A 19,812-nucleotide genomic window follows, 5' to 3' on the forward strand; every position below is an offset into this window, starting at 1 on the left:
GTTAACTGTTATCCCGGTTTTTTTTTCCTCATTAGTATAAGGAATGTTTTCCTCATAGAAAATACCCATATACCTCAGAGAATCATGTTTCCATTCTGACATTTCGTTGTGCCATAAATCTCCCGTATAATCCCATTTTAATACCGGATTGGTGTAATAGTTGTCGGCTTACACCCATAAACATCACAGAAACCATGCTCCACTACAAAGCCCATTTATAATTGGGAGACGTAATTCTAATTCTTCAATTTTCAGTGACGTATCCAAGCAAATATCCAAGAAGGTGATGTAGGTTTTGAGAAAGTAATGTACCATGTGTATGACATAATAACATTGACATACTGCATCTAATTCATCTCGTGGTATTATACACCTATAAATACATCAAATCTGCTGGTACTAATTACCTACACTGGTCCAGTTATATAACCATGGCCAGAGATTAGTGGTATGAAGGCCTCTAACTACGCTCTCCTACAACTCTCACCATTGGTCGGCCACTAGTCTATATGGTAATTAATTTGTATGTCTGACATTATAGATTAAACCTTAACTTCGCAAAAGTAATTACTAGATTGGTTACGGCTGAGTATGCTATTATATAGAACGTATTATAAACACCCGATGTAGATGATGCGATATGATCATGATTGCTGTTGGTACTCTTTAGTCAGAGATAGACAAAAAGTTAGCTAATCATTGATCACTTAGTCATTTAAGCCTGCAAACCTGCTAGCAGTTCGGACCTGAATCCCTCGGGAGATTGTATTTCGGTAGAAAACCAATAATTCGAACATATCATTTGACAATTACAACTGCTTCCGATTGTCATCACCGCCAACATACGGTGTGTATGCAAACAAGTGAACAACCAATACCAACACCACGCCCATACCAACTAATGCTTTTTACCATTTGTACATGGCGATGTGAGGACAATGGTAGCAGACCAAGTGGGATTTCAGATGACAGTGTATATATCGGGATCAATCCCTAGTAGTGGCTACCCTTTGTCATCACTCGTAAGGTTACAACGTTACAAAAGTAATGACTACACTAAACTGGTGTTCCCAGGTAGCGTGCTCTGCCAGCCCCTACTGCAGCTAATGCTGAGGGTGTGACCATCACATCGACATCGATCTGTCATTAACCTTCAGTGGAAAGACACCTGTACAGCGCACGGAGGTGAGAGGTCAGGCCTACTGATCCGAACGCAGCCACTGACGTAGCATCAGGCACCGGCCAATTGGGAAGAAGGCCTGATAACGGTGAAAGGCACCTACGCTTTCTTTAGCAATACATAAAAATGAAACTTGGACGACAAAGTGATATTTTACTGAATAAGACATATAGATCTGTGGGTGAGGTTTTGATCCGTGAATTGTGTTCATTTGAAGTTGTCACTGTTATTTCGTTCTCGAGTTAGGACCATGAAGGTGTCCCTTCCTCTATTCGCGTACTGTCTTATTCAAGCTTTTGCCTTCGTTTCCCATGCTGCCAGATCCTCTGCTCTAAATGATACACAAGTTCTACTTACAAGAACATTATCTTCTATTAATTCTGCTTTGAGTTTTTTCAACAAAGAACATCGAAATGTCAACTTGGACACTGTTATAGGAACAAGGATACTTGAAGGTAAGTATTGTAATGGTAACTATTGTTCTGGTGCTGGGTAACTCTAACTAATGCGTAAACATTACATTGTATAGTTTGTTAACGATGAGAGTTGTCATTCATCTCTCAAGTTCACGGTTACCAATGTAAGTTTATATAAAATAAAAGGTAATGATATTTTTTATTATGATTGAAAAGGTAGTAATAACATTGAAAGAGAAAGGGACGGTTCTATCTATATACAGAACTTGTCGATATGTTATGTTGTAAACTATACTAGGACAACTCGTTTGTATTTAACTCATTTATATTTAGTGTTAATTTAACAACATACAATAAATAAAAGTACATTGGTAAACGATAAAATAACTTGTCGATGTGATATGTTGTAAACTGTACTGGAACAACTCACTTGTATTAAGTGTTTTAACAACATACAATAAAGATATGTACATTGGTAAAGGATAGAATGCATTAATTGTCGTAAAGCACTATAAGAGACATATAGATATAAGAAATTCCTTATTGAAATTACACTAGCGTTCAGTTAACAAGTTCAGACAGTGGTGCTTGTAATTAATACTGACATTCGGAATAGGTGCTTGTAATTAATACTGACATTCGGAATATATTTAAAGTTGGTTTTATCGATGAGGCCTTTCCTATTTCACTGGTGATCCACCTACACGACCATGCATATAATTGGAATTCTTTTTTTATAAGTCTAGACACTGATTTACATTTTGACGACGTAATGTTCCCTACCGATACAATCGTTAGTGGCAATATGTACATAAAAAGGATGTATTCAGGCACCTTATCTTCTCGCAGAGACTAGTCTAACAAATAATGTTCAAAGGCTAAAAGCAGCATATTTTAAAGTCGTTTTTAATTAACCATTTGGCAAGTATGGTGAAATCTCCAAGATAGCTTCAGATAATTTTGTAAGGCTCTTCTTAAATGGCCGGTTCCTCAGAGACCCTCAATTACACAAGTAAGACGGTATCTAACGACTATAGTTGAGTCCGTCTATGGAAGACATCCAACGAACTAAGTCAACCTGCCAAAGCACTTATCGAAGTACAGTGTGGACAGTGGCGTAGAAAGAGGATTACCCTCAGATATAGGGATAGCGTGAGGGACAAGCCTCGCCGTTCCCTGTCAGGTCGCTTACTGGACTGGATAGGGGAAGGTACAGCATTATAGACATTTGGATATGTGTCATCATATCAGTCCCATTCTGCTGTAATACGTAATGTATAATGGCATGTAAGGGTCTGCACCACTTATCAAATCTATACTAGTTGTATTATCGGCCTATGTGGCTTGTCAGATAAAGCAATATCATTTAAGATTAAAAAAAGAATTATTGTTAATAATATTCCAGGCGTGGTATGTATTTTCAAAATATCGCAATGCACATTAGAATGCGACTCCTTTTCGAAACCCTTTTATTTATAATATTGGTGATACATCTTAGTAGTGTGAAATATTGTTATAGTGTACATATCGTCATGTCCACTTTCAGTTCAAATACAGAACATATCTTATGGGAATAAATGCGTATGTTGATTTGTATGGACACTATTTGATTTTAAAATAATATAATAAACGATCGGCCACTTTGTAAAGAAATTTATTTTCATGTTGAAAAATAGTGATTATAATAATAATAATAAAAAGGTTTAGAATTCAATATATAATAGATTGATATCGATACATTTATGGACATTAAAACAAATGTAGATCTTTAACTGTCCTCGATGTCACAGATCAACTCGTTATTTTCTAATGTCAATGGGAGAGACAAATAAACCCCAGCGCCAGCTTGACAATTGGCAGCAGAACACACGTTCGTAATGATCACTGATCAAGTAAAATAATTTTGCTCTTAAAAGCTGACACATGATTAACTGTTCCCAAATGTCCTCTTCATAAAGAATATTAAAGCCAAAAAGCGTTAAACCGAACAGCAATTGATCAATACGTTCGGAATGAATGTGGTCCTGTGGGGTCGAACATTACTCAATATCATTCCCGTTAATAATCTCCCTCTTTTAAGCTCGATTTTTTAACTACATTAATAGCACCTGCTTGTCCCTTCACGGCGCTTTTGAGCAGATATCAGATATCTGTTTACATGCATTACCATCTCATTAACCCTTTATCGAGTCCATGTTCTTTGATCGGAGACGAGATGTTTTCGTAGGCAAGTCGGATTTGTGCTACTGTGGTTCTCCCCCACTGCCGTATAGTTTTAAACCTTCTCCCCCACTGCCGTACAGTTTTAAACCTTCTCCCTTACTGTTGTACAGTTTTAAACCTTCTTCCCCACTGCCGTACAGTTTTAAACCTTCTCCCTCACTGCCGTACAGTTTTAAACCTTCTCCCCTCACTGCCGTACAGTTTTAAACCTTCTCCCCTCACTGCCGTACAGTTTTAAACCTTCTCCCCAACTGCCGTATAGTTTTAAACCTTCTCCCCCAACTGCCGTACAGTTTTAAACCTTCTCCCCCACTGCCGTACAGTTTTAAACCTTCTCCCTTACTGTTGTACAGTTTTAAACCTTCTCACCCACTGCCGTACAGTTTTAAACCTTCTCACCCACTGTTCTACAGTTTTAAACCTTCTCCCCAACTGCCGTACAGTTTTAAACCTTCTCACCCACTGCCGTACAGTTTTAAACCTTCTCACCCACTGCCGTACAATGTTGAACCTTCTCCCTCACTGCTGTACAGTTTTAAACCTTCTCACCCACTGTTCTACAGTTTTAAACCTTCTCACCCACTGCCGTACAGTTTAAAATCTTCTCCCCCACTGCAGTACAGTTTTAAACCTTCTCCCCCACTGCCGTACAGCTTTAAACATTCTCCCCCACTGCCGTACAGTTTTAAACCTTCTCACCTACTGCCGTACAGTTTTAAACCTTCTCCCCCACTGCCGTACAGTTTTAAACCTTCTCCCCCACTGCCGTACAGTTTTAAATCTTCTCCCTTACTGCCGTACAGTTTTCAACCTTCTCCCTCACTGTTCTACAGTTTTAAACCTTCTCCCCCACTGCCGTACAGTTTTAAACCTTCTCCCCCACTGCCGTACAGTTTTAAACCTTCTCCCTCACTGCCGTACAGTTTTAAACCTTTTCCCCAACTGCCGTACAGTTTTCAACCTTCTCCCTCACTGCCGTACAGTTTTAAACCTTCTCCCCCACTGCCGTACAGTTTTAAACCTTCTCACCCACTGCCGTATAGTTTTAAACCTTCTCCCTCACTGCCGTACAGTTTTAAACCTTCTCCCCCACTGCCGTACAGTTTTAAACCTTCTCCCCTCACTTCCGTACAGTTTTAAACCTTTTCCCCAACTGCCGTACAGTTTTAAACCTTCTCCCTCACTGCCGTACAGTTTTAACCCTTCTCCCCTCACTGCCGTACAGTTTTAAACCTTCTCCCCAACTGCCGTATAGTTTTAAACCTTCTCCCCCAACTGCCGTATAGTTTTAAACCTTCTCCCCCACTGCCGTACAGTTTTAAACCTTCCTCCCCCACTGCCGTACAGTTTTAAACCTTCTCTCCCACTGCCGTACAGTTTTAAACCTTCTCCCCCACTGCCGTACAGTTTAAACCTTCTCCCCCACTGCCGTACAATGTTGAACCTTCTCCCCCACTGCCTTAAAGTGTTAAGCAAAGAGTTGCATAAGGTAACCATCTATTTCACATGACGAAGGAATTGTGTAGCAACACATTGGTTCAGATTAGGGAAACAATCGGTTTCGGTTGTCGACTGAACTGTTGTTAGCAGGAAATGGTCATTATTTATTCTCCTGAGGAAGCGGTTCCAGTTTCTTGCTTTACTTTAACCCTTCTTCAGATCCTTTTTTTGTTTTCTCGGACTCCCTTTTGGATTTCCTCACGTTCGGCCACTGCTATTACTGACATGTCATTGGCAGATGAAAAGGCTACATGATGAAGTATTATATTCACCGATATTCACGATTCACCTACACTGTATCTATGATATTCACGATTCCCTACACTGTATCTATGATATTCATGATTCCCTACACTGTATCTATGATATTCACGATTCCCTACACTGTATCTATGATATTCACGATTCCCTACACTGTATCTATGATATTCATGATTCCCTGTACACTGTATCTATGATACCCATGATTCACCTACACTGTATCTATAATATTCATGATTCCCTACACTGTATCTATGATATTCATGATTCCCTACACTGTATCTATGATATTCATGATTCCCTACACTGTATCTATGATATTCACGATTCACCTACACTGTATCTATAATATTCATGATTCCCTACACTGTATCTATAATATTCACGATTCCCTACACTGTATCTATGATATTCACGATTCCCTACACTATATCTATAATACCCATGATTCCCTACACTGTATCTATGATATTCATGATTCCCTACACTGTATCTATGATATTCATGATTCCCTACACTGTATCTATGATATTCATGATTCCCTACACTGTATCTATGATATTCACGATTCACCTACACTGTATCTATAATATTCATGATTCCCTACACTGTATCTATGATATTCACGATTCACCTACACTGTATCTATAATATTCATGATTCCCTACACTGTATCTATAATATTCACGATTCCCTACACTGTATCTATGATATTCACGATTCCCTACACTATATCTATAATACCCATGATTCCCTACACTGTATCTATGATATTCACGATTCACCTACACTGTATCTATAATATTCATGATTCCCTACACTGTATCTATGATATTCACGATTCACCTACACTGTATCTATAATACCCATGATTCCCTACACTGTATCTATGATATTCATGATTCCCTACACTGTATCTATGATATTCACGATTCACCTACACTGTATCTATAATACCCACGATTCCCTACACTATATCTACATGTATTAGTAAATTCATATTTCTAACAATGTATCAGTATTTTGTGTATGTTTGTACAATCCTTTGTAAGGGGCGTATAAAACATTCAGAGAGAGAAATCATTCTAATTAAAACTGTGATTTTGTTTCTTTTCTGTAAATACCGGTTTACGTTTATCAAGCCAGAACCCATGTAACAAAATATATCTTAAAAGCTTCTACGTCATACGTGCCAATGTTTACATTAATCTTCCTATCACGAAGGCCGGGTATTGTTTACATCTGTGAAGCAAGTGATGTAAATGTTTGAAAAAGGACCTGAAATGGTTAAGAGAATTATACCTTTAGAGACCGAAAGGGTTATCCTTTCTTTACTCAACACAATTTGCTTTCGTTTGCCAATTATCAACCGAAATAACATTAACGCAAGAAACATCTCTCTTGCTAATTCCATTACAGAACAATATTTTAAGAAAGCCTTATTTCGGTCGGGATTTATCAAATATATGTCATTTTCTATAGCAAGCATACAATTTGTCAAAATCGTATGAAGTCTCGTTCGCATTAAGGCCACTTTGCTAATCAGCAGGGCCTTAAACGTAAGCGTATATGCATTTCTACTAACAAGCTCAGATAAAGGTGATCGGTATAGATATATACGTGCTGTAAAACTCAATCCTCGAAAAAATCAGTAATGCAACGAGCTGTGTTAGTTGATAGAAATGTTACTGATGATCGCAGATGTAAAACACGGAAACTTGTATTCTGAGAGTTTAAACTCGAGTATATATCCCTGACGTTTTCTTTGACAGAACTATCAGCCAGGGTGCATGTGTTGAGCGGACGACTACACCTACAGATAGATTCATACAGAGTAGCGTATTATTGTGTTTGTTCTGTTATAAAAACTCAAACAACAGGTTTTTAGATTTCAAACAATATCCGTACTAGCCACGGGAATATCAGTGTTTATCACCAATTGGTGGGAGATCATTTCTCAGAAATTCTGATATTGCCTTGGAGTTATTTTATGATATCATTTGATTTCAACACCTGGCAACGCACACCAATGTTCATTTTATTGCACTATTTCTGCCTCTGGTCGAGAACACGACGGACATGTTGACAGCTCTGGGAGTTCAACAGCTGCAAATAGCAAGAACTGGAATGGTGAACTACGTGGTATCATTATATACTGCTTGTAGCCTTCCACAAATCAGTCACCGCCTCGTCAATGATTCCGCAGTTATAGTAGGAATTACGGTTTTAAAAGTTAATTGAAAATGAAAATCCTATTTTATAAGGCGTATAAAAATTCTAGTTTATTGCCCATGAGGGGAAAATTATTTCAATTTAATCATTTGTTTTATTTCGTTGTTTTTGATAATAATCTTTTCTCAAGACCAATTTCTTGACAAATCTGATCGAAAAAAAATACTGATTTTTTTCGGATTATGTAGCTCGATAAAGTACAGTAGTAAAATTTGATCCTGTTTATTACGGTGGACACCATTCGTTACACCGACACACAGTGGTCACTATTCGTTACACCGACACACAGTTGTCACTATTCGTTACATCGACACACAGTGGTCACTATTCGTTACACCGACACACAGTGGTCACTATTCGTTACACCGACAGACAGTGGTCACTATTCGTTACACCGACACACAGTTGTCACTATTCGTTACATCGACACACAGTGGTCACTATTCGTTACACCGACACACAGTGGTCACTATTCGTTACACCGTTATTCCAGACAAAATTTGGTGAGGGGACCTAAATACATACTAGACAAAGGTTGGGGAGGAGACCTAAGACAAACCAGACAAAGGTTGGGGAGGAGGTATAAAGACAAACTAGACAAGGGTTGGGGAGGAGATATAAAGACAAACCAGACAAGGGATGGGGAGGAGATATAAAGACAAACTAGACAAGGGTTGGTGAGGAGACCTAAGACAAACCAGACAAATTTTTGGGAGGGGATATAAAGACAAACCAGACAAGGGTTGGGGAGGAGATATAAAGACAAACCAGACAAGGGATGGGGAGGAGATATAAAGACAAACTAGACAAGGGTTGGGGAGGAGATATAAAGACAAACTAGACAAAGGTTGGGGAGGAGATATAAAGACAAACCAGACAAGGGTTGGGGAGGAAACCTAAGACAAACTAGACAAAGGTTGGGGAGGAGATATAAAGACAAACGAGACAAAGGTTGAGGAGGAGATATAAAGACAAACTAGACAAAGGATGGGGAGGAGATATAAAGACAAACTAGACAAGGGTTGGGGAGGAGATATAAAGACAAACTAGACAAAGGTTGGGGAGGAGATATAAAGACAAACTAGACAAGGGTTGGGGAGGAGATATAAAGACAAACTAGACAAGGGTTGGGGAGGAGATATAAAGACAAACTAGACAAGGGTTGGGGAGGAGATATAAAGACAAACTAGACAAAGGTTGGGGAGGAGATATAAAGACAAACTAGACAAAGGTTGGGGAGGAGATATAAAGACAAACTAGACAAAAGTTGGGGAGGAGATATAAAGACAAACCAGACAAAAGACGAAAAACCAAGCCAGCAGTCATCATTTATCAAGTTTTATGCTTGAAATATATTTACTATCAACAAGAACAACAATGGTTATATTTAATGGTCATAAGATCAACTATACAGATGATAAACATTCAGTAGTAACCTTCAAATTATTAAACCTGAACAAAAATCCATGTGCTTGTGTAATGCTTGGATAGGGTAACTTCACATTACTATTGGTTGTTCTGATACACTTAGAACTCGTTCAGGTCTTCACCGAGATGGATTCATCATTCATTGCATTGATTCTTCATTTATGAAATTATTCATTTTGAATGTTTTCAAATCACAAACCACCAATTAAACATTTATTGGTTGTCCAACAGGTCAATTCAAGGTGCTATTGGACATGATCGGCCGCTCCCCTGGGGAATGGCAGGTGGATAGCAACACTCTGTTAGACATAGAGCGACTACAACAAACAGCTGGCAGAATCAGCGACAAAGCCATTCCCTACATTGCCACCCTAACACCACGGTATTTCTATAGTAAGTATATTGTATTCTAAAATAGCTTCCATCGCGGTAATTCTATAGTAAGTATATTGTATTCTGACATAGCTTCCATCTCGGTATTTCTATAGAAAGTGTATTGTATTTAAGGATTAACATTAATTATTTTTTCTGTTATACAGTCATAACAGAAAAAACTGGAGTGTACTCTATATAAACCGCGAAGCGGTTTATGAAGAGAGTACACTCCAGTTTTTTCTGTTATGACTGTATAACAGAAAAAATAATTAATTATTTTTTCTGTTATACAGTCATAACAGAAAAAACTGGAGTGTACTCTATATAAACCGCGAAGCGGTTTATGAAGAGAGTACACTCCAGTTTTTTCTGTTATGACTGTATAACAGAAAAAATAATTAATGTTAATTCTTATAATTTAATTTCGTCTTATACACACCAAGATATTTCACTTTCTTTGGCGAACTCTTTCCTGTGATAAATTATTACGCAACGTCATCAGCCAATCAAAAATGACGTTACATTTCGCAACGTCAAAAATTTTGTTATGGAGGTATAACAAAATTATTTCATCCAATGAAAATGCGTGTTTCATACAAAATTAAATTATTCTTACATAGCTTCCATCGCGGTATTTCTATAGTAAGTGTGTTGTATTCTGACATAGCTTCCATCGCGGTATTTGTATATTAAGTGTGTGTTGTATTCTGACATAGCTTCCATCGCGGTATTTCTATAGTAAGTGTGTTGTATTCTGGCATAGCTTCCATGGCGGTATTTCTATAGTAAGTGTGTATTATATTCTGACATAGCTTCCATCGCGGTATTTCTATAGTAAGTGTGTATTATATTCTGACATAGCTTCCATCGCGGTATTTCTATAGTAAGTGTGTATTATATTCTGACATAGCTTCCATCTCGGTATTTCTATAGTAAGTGTATTGTATTCTGAAATAGCTTCCATCGTGGTATTTCTATAGTAAGTGTATTGTATTCTGAAATAGCTTCCATGTCGGTATTTCTATAGTAAGTGTGTATTGTATTCTGATTTAGCTTCCATCGCGGTATTTCTTTAGTAAGTGTATTATATTCTGACATAGCTTCCATTGAGGTATTTCTATAGTAAGTGTGTGTTGTATTCTGACATAGCTTCCATCGCGGTATTTCTATAGTAAGTGTGTATTGTATTCTGACATAGCTTCCATCGCGGTATTTCTATAGTAAGTGTGCTGTATACTGACATAGCTTCCATCGCGGTATTTCTATAGTAAGTGTGTGTTGTATTCTGAAATAGCTTCCATCGCGGTATTTCTATAGTAAGTGTATTATATTCTGACAGAGCTTCCATCGCGGTATTTCTATAGTAAGTGTGTATTGTATTCTGAAATAAATTCCATCGTGGTATTTCTATAGTAAGTGTATTATATTCTGACAGATCTTCCATCGCGGTATTTCTATAGTAAGTGTGTATTGTATTCTGATTTAGCTTCCATCGCGGTATTTCTATAGTAAATGTGTATTGTATTCTGACATTGCTTCCATCGCGGTATTTCTATAGTATGTGTGAATTATACTCTGACATACCTTCCATCGCGGTATTTCTATAATAAGTGTGTGTTGTATTCTGAAATAGCTTCCATCGCGGTATTTCTATAGTAAGTGTGCATTATACTCTGACATAGCTTCCATCGCGGTATTTCTATAGTAAGTGTGAATTATACTCTGACATAGCTTCCATCGCGGTATTTCTATAGTAAGTGTATTATATGCTGAAATAGCTTCCATTGCGGTATATTCTATAATACATGTAAGTGTGTGTTGTATCCTGATTTAGCTTCCATCGCGGTATTTCTATAGTAAGTGCGTATTGTATTCTGACATAGCTTCCATCGCGGTATTTCTATAGTAAGTGTATTATATTCTGACAGAGCTTCCATCGCGGTAATTCTATAGTAAGTGTGTTGTATTCTTACATAGCTTCCATCGCGGTATTTCTATAGTAAGTGTATTGTATTCTGACATAGCTTCCATCGCGGTATTTCTATAGTAAGTGTGTGTTGTATTCTGACAGAGCTTCCATCGCGGTAATTCTATAGTAAGTGCGTATTGTATTCTGACATAGCTTCCATCGCGGTATTTCTATAGTAAGTGTATTATATTCTGACAGAGCTTCCATCGCGGTAATTCTATAGTAAGTGCGTATTGTATTCTGACATAGCTTCCATCGCGGTATTTCTATAGTAAGTGTGTATTATATTCTGACATAGCTTCCATCGCGGTATTTCTATAGTAAGTGTGTATTATATTCTGACATAGCTTCCATCGCGGTATTTCTATAGTAAGTGTGTTGTATTCTTACATAGCTTCCATGTCGGTATTTCTATAGTAAGTGTGTTGTATTCTTACATAGCTTCCATGTCGGTATTTCTATAGTAAGTGTGTTGTATTCTGACATGGCTTCCATGTCGGTATTTCTATAGTAAGTGTATTGTATTCTGAAATAGCTTCCATCGCGGTATTTCTATAGTAAGTGTATTGTATTCTGACATAGCTTCCATCGCGGTATTTCTATAGTAAGTGTGTGTTGTATTCTGACAGAGCTTCCATCGCGGTAATTCTATAGTAAATGCGTATTGTATTCTGACATAGCTTCCATCGCAGTATTTCTATAGTAAGTGTGTGTTGTATTCTGACATAGCTTCCATGTCGGTATTTCTATAGTAAGTGTATTGTATTCTGAAATAGCTTCCATGTCGGTATTTCTATAGTAAGTGTGTATTATATTCTGACATAGCTTCCATGTCGATTTTTCTATAGTAAGTGTGTTGTATTCTTACATAGCTTCCATGTCGGTATTTCTATAGTAAGTGTATTGTATTCTGAAATAGCTTCCATCGCGGTATTTCTATAGTAAGTGTATTGTATTCTGACATAGCTTCCATCGCGGTATTTCTATAGTAAGTGTGTATTATATTCTGACATAGCTTCCATCGCGGTATTTGTATATTAAGTGTGTATTGTATTCTGAAATAGCTTCCATCGCGGTATTTCTATAGAAAGTGTGTATTATATTCTGAAATAGCTTCCATCGCGGTATTTCTATAGAAAGTGTGTATTATATTCTGACATAGCTTCCATCGCGGTATTTGTATATTAAGTGTGTATTGTATTCTGAAATAGCTTCCATCGCGGTATTTCTATAGAAAGTGTGTATTATATTCTGAAATAGCTTCCATCGCGGTATTTCTATAGAAAGTGTGTATTATATTCTGACAGAGCTTCCATCGCGGTAATTCTATAGTAAGTGTATTGTATTCTGACATAGCTTCCATCGCGGTATTTCTATAGTAAGTGTGTATTATATTCTGAAATAGCTTCCATCGCGGTATTTCTATAGAAAGTGTGTATTATATTCTGAAATAGCTTCCATCGCGGTATTTCTATAGAAAGTGTGTATTATACTCTGAAATAGCTTCCATCGCGGTATTTCTATAGTAAGTGTGTGTTGTATTCTGACCTAGCTTCCATGTCGGTATTTCTATAGTAATGGCAGGATTATATAACATATCCAGGCTAAGTTTGAAAACTATTGTAGAATTTCTATTTGAACAGTTGTGTTATTGCCATATGACATACATGTATATTTGTTGGAAATTATCACACGTTCAGCCTGCGCTGGAACACAAAGATATATATAAGAATCGTACTCTTAGATAAGTTAGATCCTCCAGGATATCACTGAAATGTCAATGTTCTCGAATATTACAGAAGTCTTACCGAGCAACACATGCAACATTTATTCTTTGGACGTATTTAGAGTTTAATATGAAAACTGTACCTTATAGTTCTAAAGTAGCTGATATATTTCTGAAGACTGGCACTACATGACTATTAAAAAAATATTATTTCGTCATTATAAACTTCGTTACAGGAACCACATACTTTATCGACAGTATGGCGGATACACTGTAATTGTCCACTCGTCTTTCCTGACTGTACGGTTCACTGTATGTATCATGTACTTCTCTGTACATGCGTATTTCTAGCTCAGTATTTTCTTTATACCGGATTGTTCTTTAACTATGCGTTTCCATCCAGATTTCAGTGGGAAGTATCAAGTCGCTATGTACATTGATAGAAATTTTGTCATATTGTTTTCCAAGTACTCTGACTGTATCGGGTACAATACGGCTGTGTACAAAGATTTTTGTCGTTGGTATAATAATGCAAGCGACGAATTAATGTTTGTTTTGCCTGTGCCGATGGCGGGAGCGCTTTAAGAAGTTGTCAGAAAATGAGTTTTTGATAATATTTTTTGCCGTTATTGGATATACTCTTATACTTTCTACCATGTCCGAGCGGGTCCGTTCCTCAACGCCGAGTATACGTTTTGCTACATAGTGATGAAACTGTTTTATTTAGGTGTAGTCGGCAACCAGCATGTTATTCCTGATCTCGCATCCGTATAATCCGCTAGGGAGAACTACAGATTTATATAATTTCGTAACAGTAATAGGATTAGTGTTAGTAATATCAATTCCAGTTCCAGATATGGAAAGTAGACCGTTTCTACCTTACCTACAGCCTCCCTCTATATTTTAGTAGACCCTCGCAGCTTTGAATCCATTGGAATTCCCAGATGTTCTTGCACATCTTGTATAGGTACACATGTATAGTCCATGGAATACTGGACATTTTGTCTGTTTTATTGGTGAACATAAATATAAAACACTATTACTATATCGATATTGCCAAATATTCGCGTACTTTGCTGCTATATCTGACATTTTCTGTAGAGCGTTCGATTACGTCGTACCTTCTGCTAGCGTTGGATTCTCCAGAGAGCACTCGTCGTTGCCTTACGCCGGATAGGACGTTGTACCATTAGTATCTAACGTTATTTAAAAAATCACAAGTTTTGACGTCGGTATAGGAATGCGATAGGATTCCGAAGAGATCCAGATATTCCAATTTGTCTCAATCTATTAATGAGTGCTCCATGCCATACTGAATCAAACGCCTTCTTGGTATATAAGAAGGCTACATACACTTTACTGTGCTTTTCCAAATTAGGTAGGATCGTTTCTTGGACGGTGAATGACGTGGATTTCTTTTATAGTAAGTGTATAGTGGATTATAAAAACTTTCATCGCGGTATTTCTATAGTAAGTGTATAGTAGTTTATAATAGTTTTCATCGCGGTATTTCTACAGTAAGTGTATAGTGGTTTGTAATAGTTTTCATCGCGGTATTTCTATAGTAAGTGTATAGTGGATTATAAAAACTTTCATCGCGGTATTTCTGTAGTAAGTGTATAGTAGTTTATAATAGTTTTCATCGCGGTATTTCTGTAGTAAGTGTATAGTAGTTTATAATAGTTTTCATCGCGGTATTTCTACAGTAAGTGTATAGTGGTTTGTAATAGTTTTCATCGCGGTATTTCTATAGTAAGTGTATAGTGGTCTATAATAGTTTTCATCGCGGTATTTCTACAGTAAGTGTATAGTGGTTTGTAATAGTTTTCATCGCGTCATTTCTACAGTAAGTGTATAGTGGTTTGTAATAGTTTTCATCGCGGTATTTCTACAGTAAGTGTATAGTGGTTTGTAATTACTTTCATCGCGGTATTTCTACAGTAAGTGTATAGTGGTTTGTAATTACTTTCATCGCGGTATTTCTGTAGTAAGTGTATAGTGGTTTATAATAGTTTTCATCGCGGTATTTCTATAAGTTGATCAGTTTTCTGTGCTGTATCTCAAATATGAACCTCTGTAGTATTTCTGTAATAACGGTAAGAAAGTACTTTCAATAAGTATTTAGTATTTCTGTTTTATCATATTTGTAACGAAGAGTGCATCCAATAAACTTAATATAATATGTGTTCGCACTTAAAACGAAAGAAAATGTCCTTCGGAAATGATAACATGGAATAATTTCCACGTAATATATTTGTATGCCAACCTTCCAAGAGTTCCCTTTACAACATAGAGCAATCAGAGACCGTTAATGACTTGTGACGTCAATACAAATGATATACTGAGAAAAGAACGTATATGATATGCACTGTAACACATGCCAGTTAAAAAAGCTTCCAAGTCAATCATGTGTATCAAGGAATTTGTCAACCTGATTGTGTTACGTACATAAAAGCATCAATTCAAAAAAAAAAAATCCAGTTTTTTCTACAGGATTTTTTTTTATTAAATATTAAGTTGCTTTACATAATATGTTTTATATCATAATAATGTTTACTAAACAATATATATCAATATGTTTCTTTATAATGTGGTATTGTACATACAGTTATATCATCTTATTCTGAAAGAGAACTCATTGTTCACACAATTGGTATATCCTCAACAGCTCTGTGATATTGCTGCAGTATCTCTATAACAAAGATTGCTGGATTATTCATGTAAAGGCAAAAACTATCGCCATCCTCCCCTGTTGTGGAAGGTCAACATTCCACCGTAGACCAGGTTAGCGTATCAATTGGTGTTGTCAGTGACACCAAGCAGGAATGCCACTGTAGCCTATTGTAACATGATCAAGTCATCCTAGTCAATTATTAATATTCATATTGTCTCTAGAGAGTTTACATCGCTGGCAATCAGTATTGTCACTACATTTCATAAACAAAAGTCATAGAGCGATGCTGACCTTTAAACGAGTCTGAACCATCTACTGACGTAAGGTCTGTGTGGTGATACTGTATATACCATCTACTGACGTAAGGTCTGTGTGGTGATACTGTATATACCATCTACTGACGTAAGGTCTGTGTGGTGATACTGTATATACCATCTACTGACGTAATGTCTGTGTGGTGATACTATATATACCATCTACTGACGTAAGGTCTGTGTGGTGATACTGTATATACCATCTACTGACGTAAGGTCTGTGTGGTGATACTGTATATACCATCTACTGACGTAAGGTCTGTGTGGTGATACTTTATATATACCATCTACTGACGTAAAAATACGTCTGACACACAGACCTTACGTCAGAAGATGGTATATACAGTATCACCACACAGACCTTACGTCAGTAGATGGTACAATATATAGTATCACCACACAGACACAGACCTTACGTCAGTAGATGGTATATATAGTATCACCACACAGACCTTACGTCAGTAGATGGTATATATACAGTATCACCACACAGACCTTACTTCAGTAGATGGTATATACAGTATCACCACACAGACCTTACGTCAGTAGATGGTACAATATATAGTATCACCACACAGACCTTACGTCAGTAGATGGTACAATATATAGTATCACCACACAGACCTTACGTCAGTAGATGGTATATACAGTATCACCACACAGACACAGACCTTACATCAGTAGATGGTATATATATAGTATCACCACACAGACACAGACCTTACGTCAGTAGATGGTATATATAGTATCACCACACAGACCTTACGTCAGTAGATGGTATATATACAGTATCACCACACAGACCTTACGTCAGTAGATGGTATATACAGTATCACCACACAGACCTTACGTCAGAAGATGGTATATACAGTATCACCACACAGACCTTACGTCAGTAGATGGTACAATATATAGTATCACCACACAGACACAGACCTTACGTCAGTAGATGGTATATATAGTATCACCACACAGACCTTACGTCAGTAGATGGTATATACAGTATCACCACACAGACCTTACGTCAGTAGATGGTATATACAGTATCACCACACAGACCTTACGTCAGTAGATGGTACAATATATAGTATCACCACACAGACCTTACGTCAGTAGATGGTATATATATAGTATCACCACACAGACACAGACCTTACATCAGTAGATGGTATATATATAGTATCACCACACAGACCTTACGTCAGTAGATGGTACAATATATAGTATCACCACACAGACCTTACGTCAGTAGATGGTATATACAGTATCACCACACAGACACAGACCTTACATCAGTAGATGGTATATACAGTATCACCACACAGACACAGACCTTACGTCAGTAGATGGTATATATAGTATCACCACACAGACCTTACGTCAGTAGATGGTATATATAGTATCACCACACAGACCTTACGTCAGTAGATGGTATATACAGTATCACCACACAGACCTTACGTCAGTAGATGGTATATATAGTATCACCACACAGACCTTACGTCAGTAGATGGTATATACAGTATCACCACACAGACCGTAAGGTCTGTGTCTGTGTGGTGATACTATATATATACCATCTACTGATGTAAGGTCTGTGTCTGTGTGGTGATACTGTATATACCATCTACTGACGTAAGGTCTGTGTGGTGATACTATATATAACATCTACTGACGTAAGGTCTGTGTGGTGATACTATATATACCATCTACGGACGTAAGGTCTGTGTGGTGATACTGTATATACCATCTACTGACGTAAGGTCTGTGTGGTGATACTGTATACACCATCTACTGACGTAAGGTCTGTGTGGTGATACTATATATTGTACCATCTACTGACGTAAGGTCTGTGTGGTGATACTATATATATACCATCTACTGATGTAAGGTCTGTGTCTGTGTGGTCAGACGTAAGGTCTGTGTGGTGATACTATATATTGTACCATCTACTGACGTAAGGTCTGTGTGGTGATACTGTATATACCATCTACTGACGTAAGGTCTGTGTGGTGATACTGTATATACCATCTACTGACGTAAGGTCTGTGTGGTGATACTATATATACCATCTACTGACGTAAGGTCTGTGTCTGTGTGGTGATACTATATATTGTACCATCTACTGACGTAAGGTCTGTGTGGTGATACTGTATATACCATCTACTGACGTAAGGTCTGTGTGGTGATACTGTATATACCATCTACTGACGTAAGGTCTGTGTGGTGATACTATATATACCATCTACTGACGTAAGGTCTGTGTGGTGATACTATATATACCATCTACTGACGTAAGGTCTGTATGGTGATACTGTATATACCATCTGCTGACGTAAGGTCTGTGTGGTGATACTATACATACCATCTACTGACGTAAGGTCTGTGTGGTGATACTATATATACCATCTACTGACGTAAGGTCTGTGTGGTGATACTGTATATACCATCTACTGACGTAAGGTCTGTGTGGTGATACTGTATATACCATCTACTGACGTAAGGTCTGTGTGGTGATACTATATATACCATCTACTGACGTAAGGTCTGTGTGGTGATACTATATATACCATCTACTGACGTAAGGTCTGTGTGGTGATACTATATATACCATCTACGGACGTAAGGTCTGTGTGGTGATACTGTATATACCATCTACTGACGTAAGGTCTGTGTGGTGATACTGTATACACCATCTACTGACGTAAGGTCTGTGTGGTGATACTATATATACCATCTACTGACGTAAGGTATGTGTGGTGATACTATATATACCATCTACTGACGTAAGGTCTGTGTGGTGATACTGTATATACCATCTACTGACGTAAGGTCTGTGTGGTGATACTGTATATACCATCTACTGACGTAAGGTCTGTGTCTGTGTGGTGATACTATATATATACCATCTACTGATGTAAGGTCTTTGTCTGTGTGGTGATACTATATATACAATGTACCATCTACTGACGTAAGGTCTGTGTCTGTGTGGTGATACTATATATACCATCTACTGACGTAAGGTCTGTGTCTGTGTGGTGATACTATATATACCATCTACTGACGTAAGGTCTGTGTGGTGATACTATATATACCATCTACTGACGTAAGGTCACCTTGTCAGTGGGACATGTTCTTATAACGACACCGTTATTTAATCGTTAGGATATTCGCTTTTTATAAAATAGAACTACATGAATTATTACAAGTTACATTGGTTAATGGTTTGATTTTTAATCGAATAGAAGTCTGGACGAAACGTCGTAGTTTATTAACGACATCACGAGTCAGTTTTTCATATCAAAACACCGATGGGAATAATGTTAGGATTATGATATGACATCTTTCAATTTTGTTTGGTAAGGTTTTATATTGACTATGCAGAGCAAATGGATATATATTGCGATGCATAACCTATCAAGACATGGACATTTCTGAAACAACCTAGAATACTGACATCATAACGAAACCTTAATTCTAACTCAAAAACGATAAAGCGAAGACAAATATAAAG

General features: G+C 37.3%; 1 protein-coding gene across 1 annotated transcript in view; it reads left to right on the plus strand.

Moving 5' to 3' along the window:
• Positions 1-854: 854 nt before the first annotated feature.
• The window catches only part of LOC117329270 (UPF0764 protein C16orf89 homolog), a 34,371-nt gene continuing 15,413 nt past the window's right edge, over positions 855-19,812 (plus strand). The window contains exons 1-2 of the mRNA XM_033887135.1: positions 855-1,635; positions 9,472-9,633. Coding sequence (XP_033743026.1) covers positions 1,431-1,635; positions 9,472-9,633 — 367 coding nt within the window. The 5' untranslated portion in view covers positions 855-1,430. The remainder of the gene's footprint in view (positions 1,636-9,471; positions 9,634-19,812) is intronic.

The sequence above is a fragment of the Pecten maximus genome, chromosome 1, assembly GCF_902652985.1.
Source record: "Pecten maximus chromosome 1, xPecMax1.1, whole genome shotgun sequence".
In the NCBI taxonomy this organism is placed as follows: domain Eukaryota; kingdom Metazoa; phylum Mollusca; class Bivalvia; order Pectinida; family Pectinidae; genus Pecten; species Pecten maximus.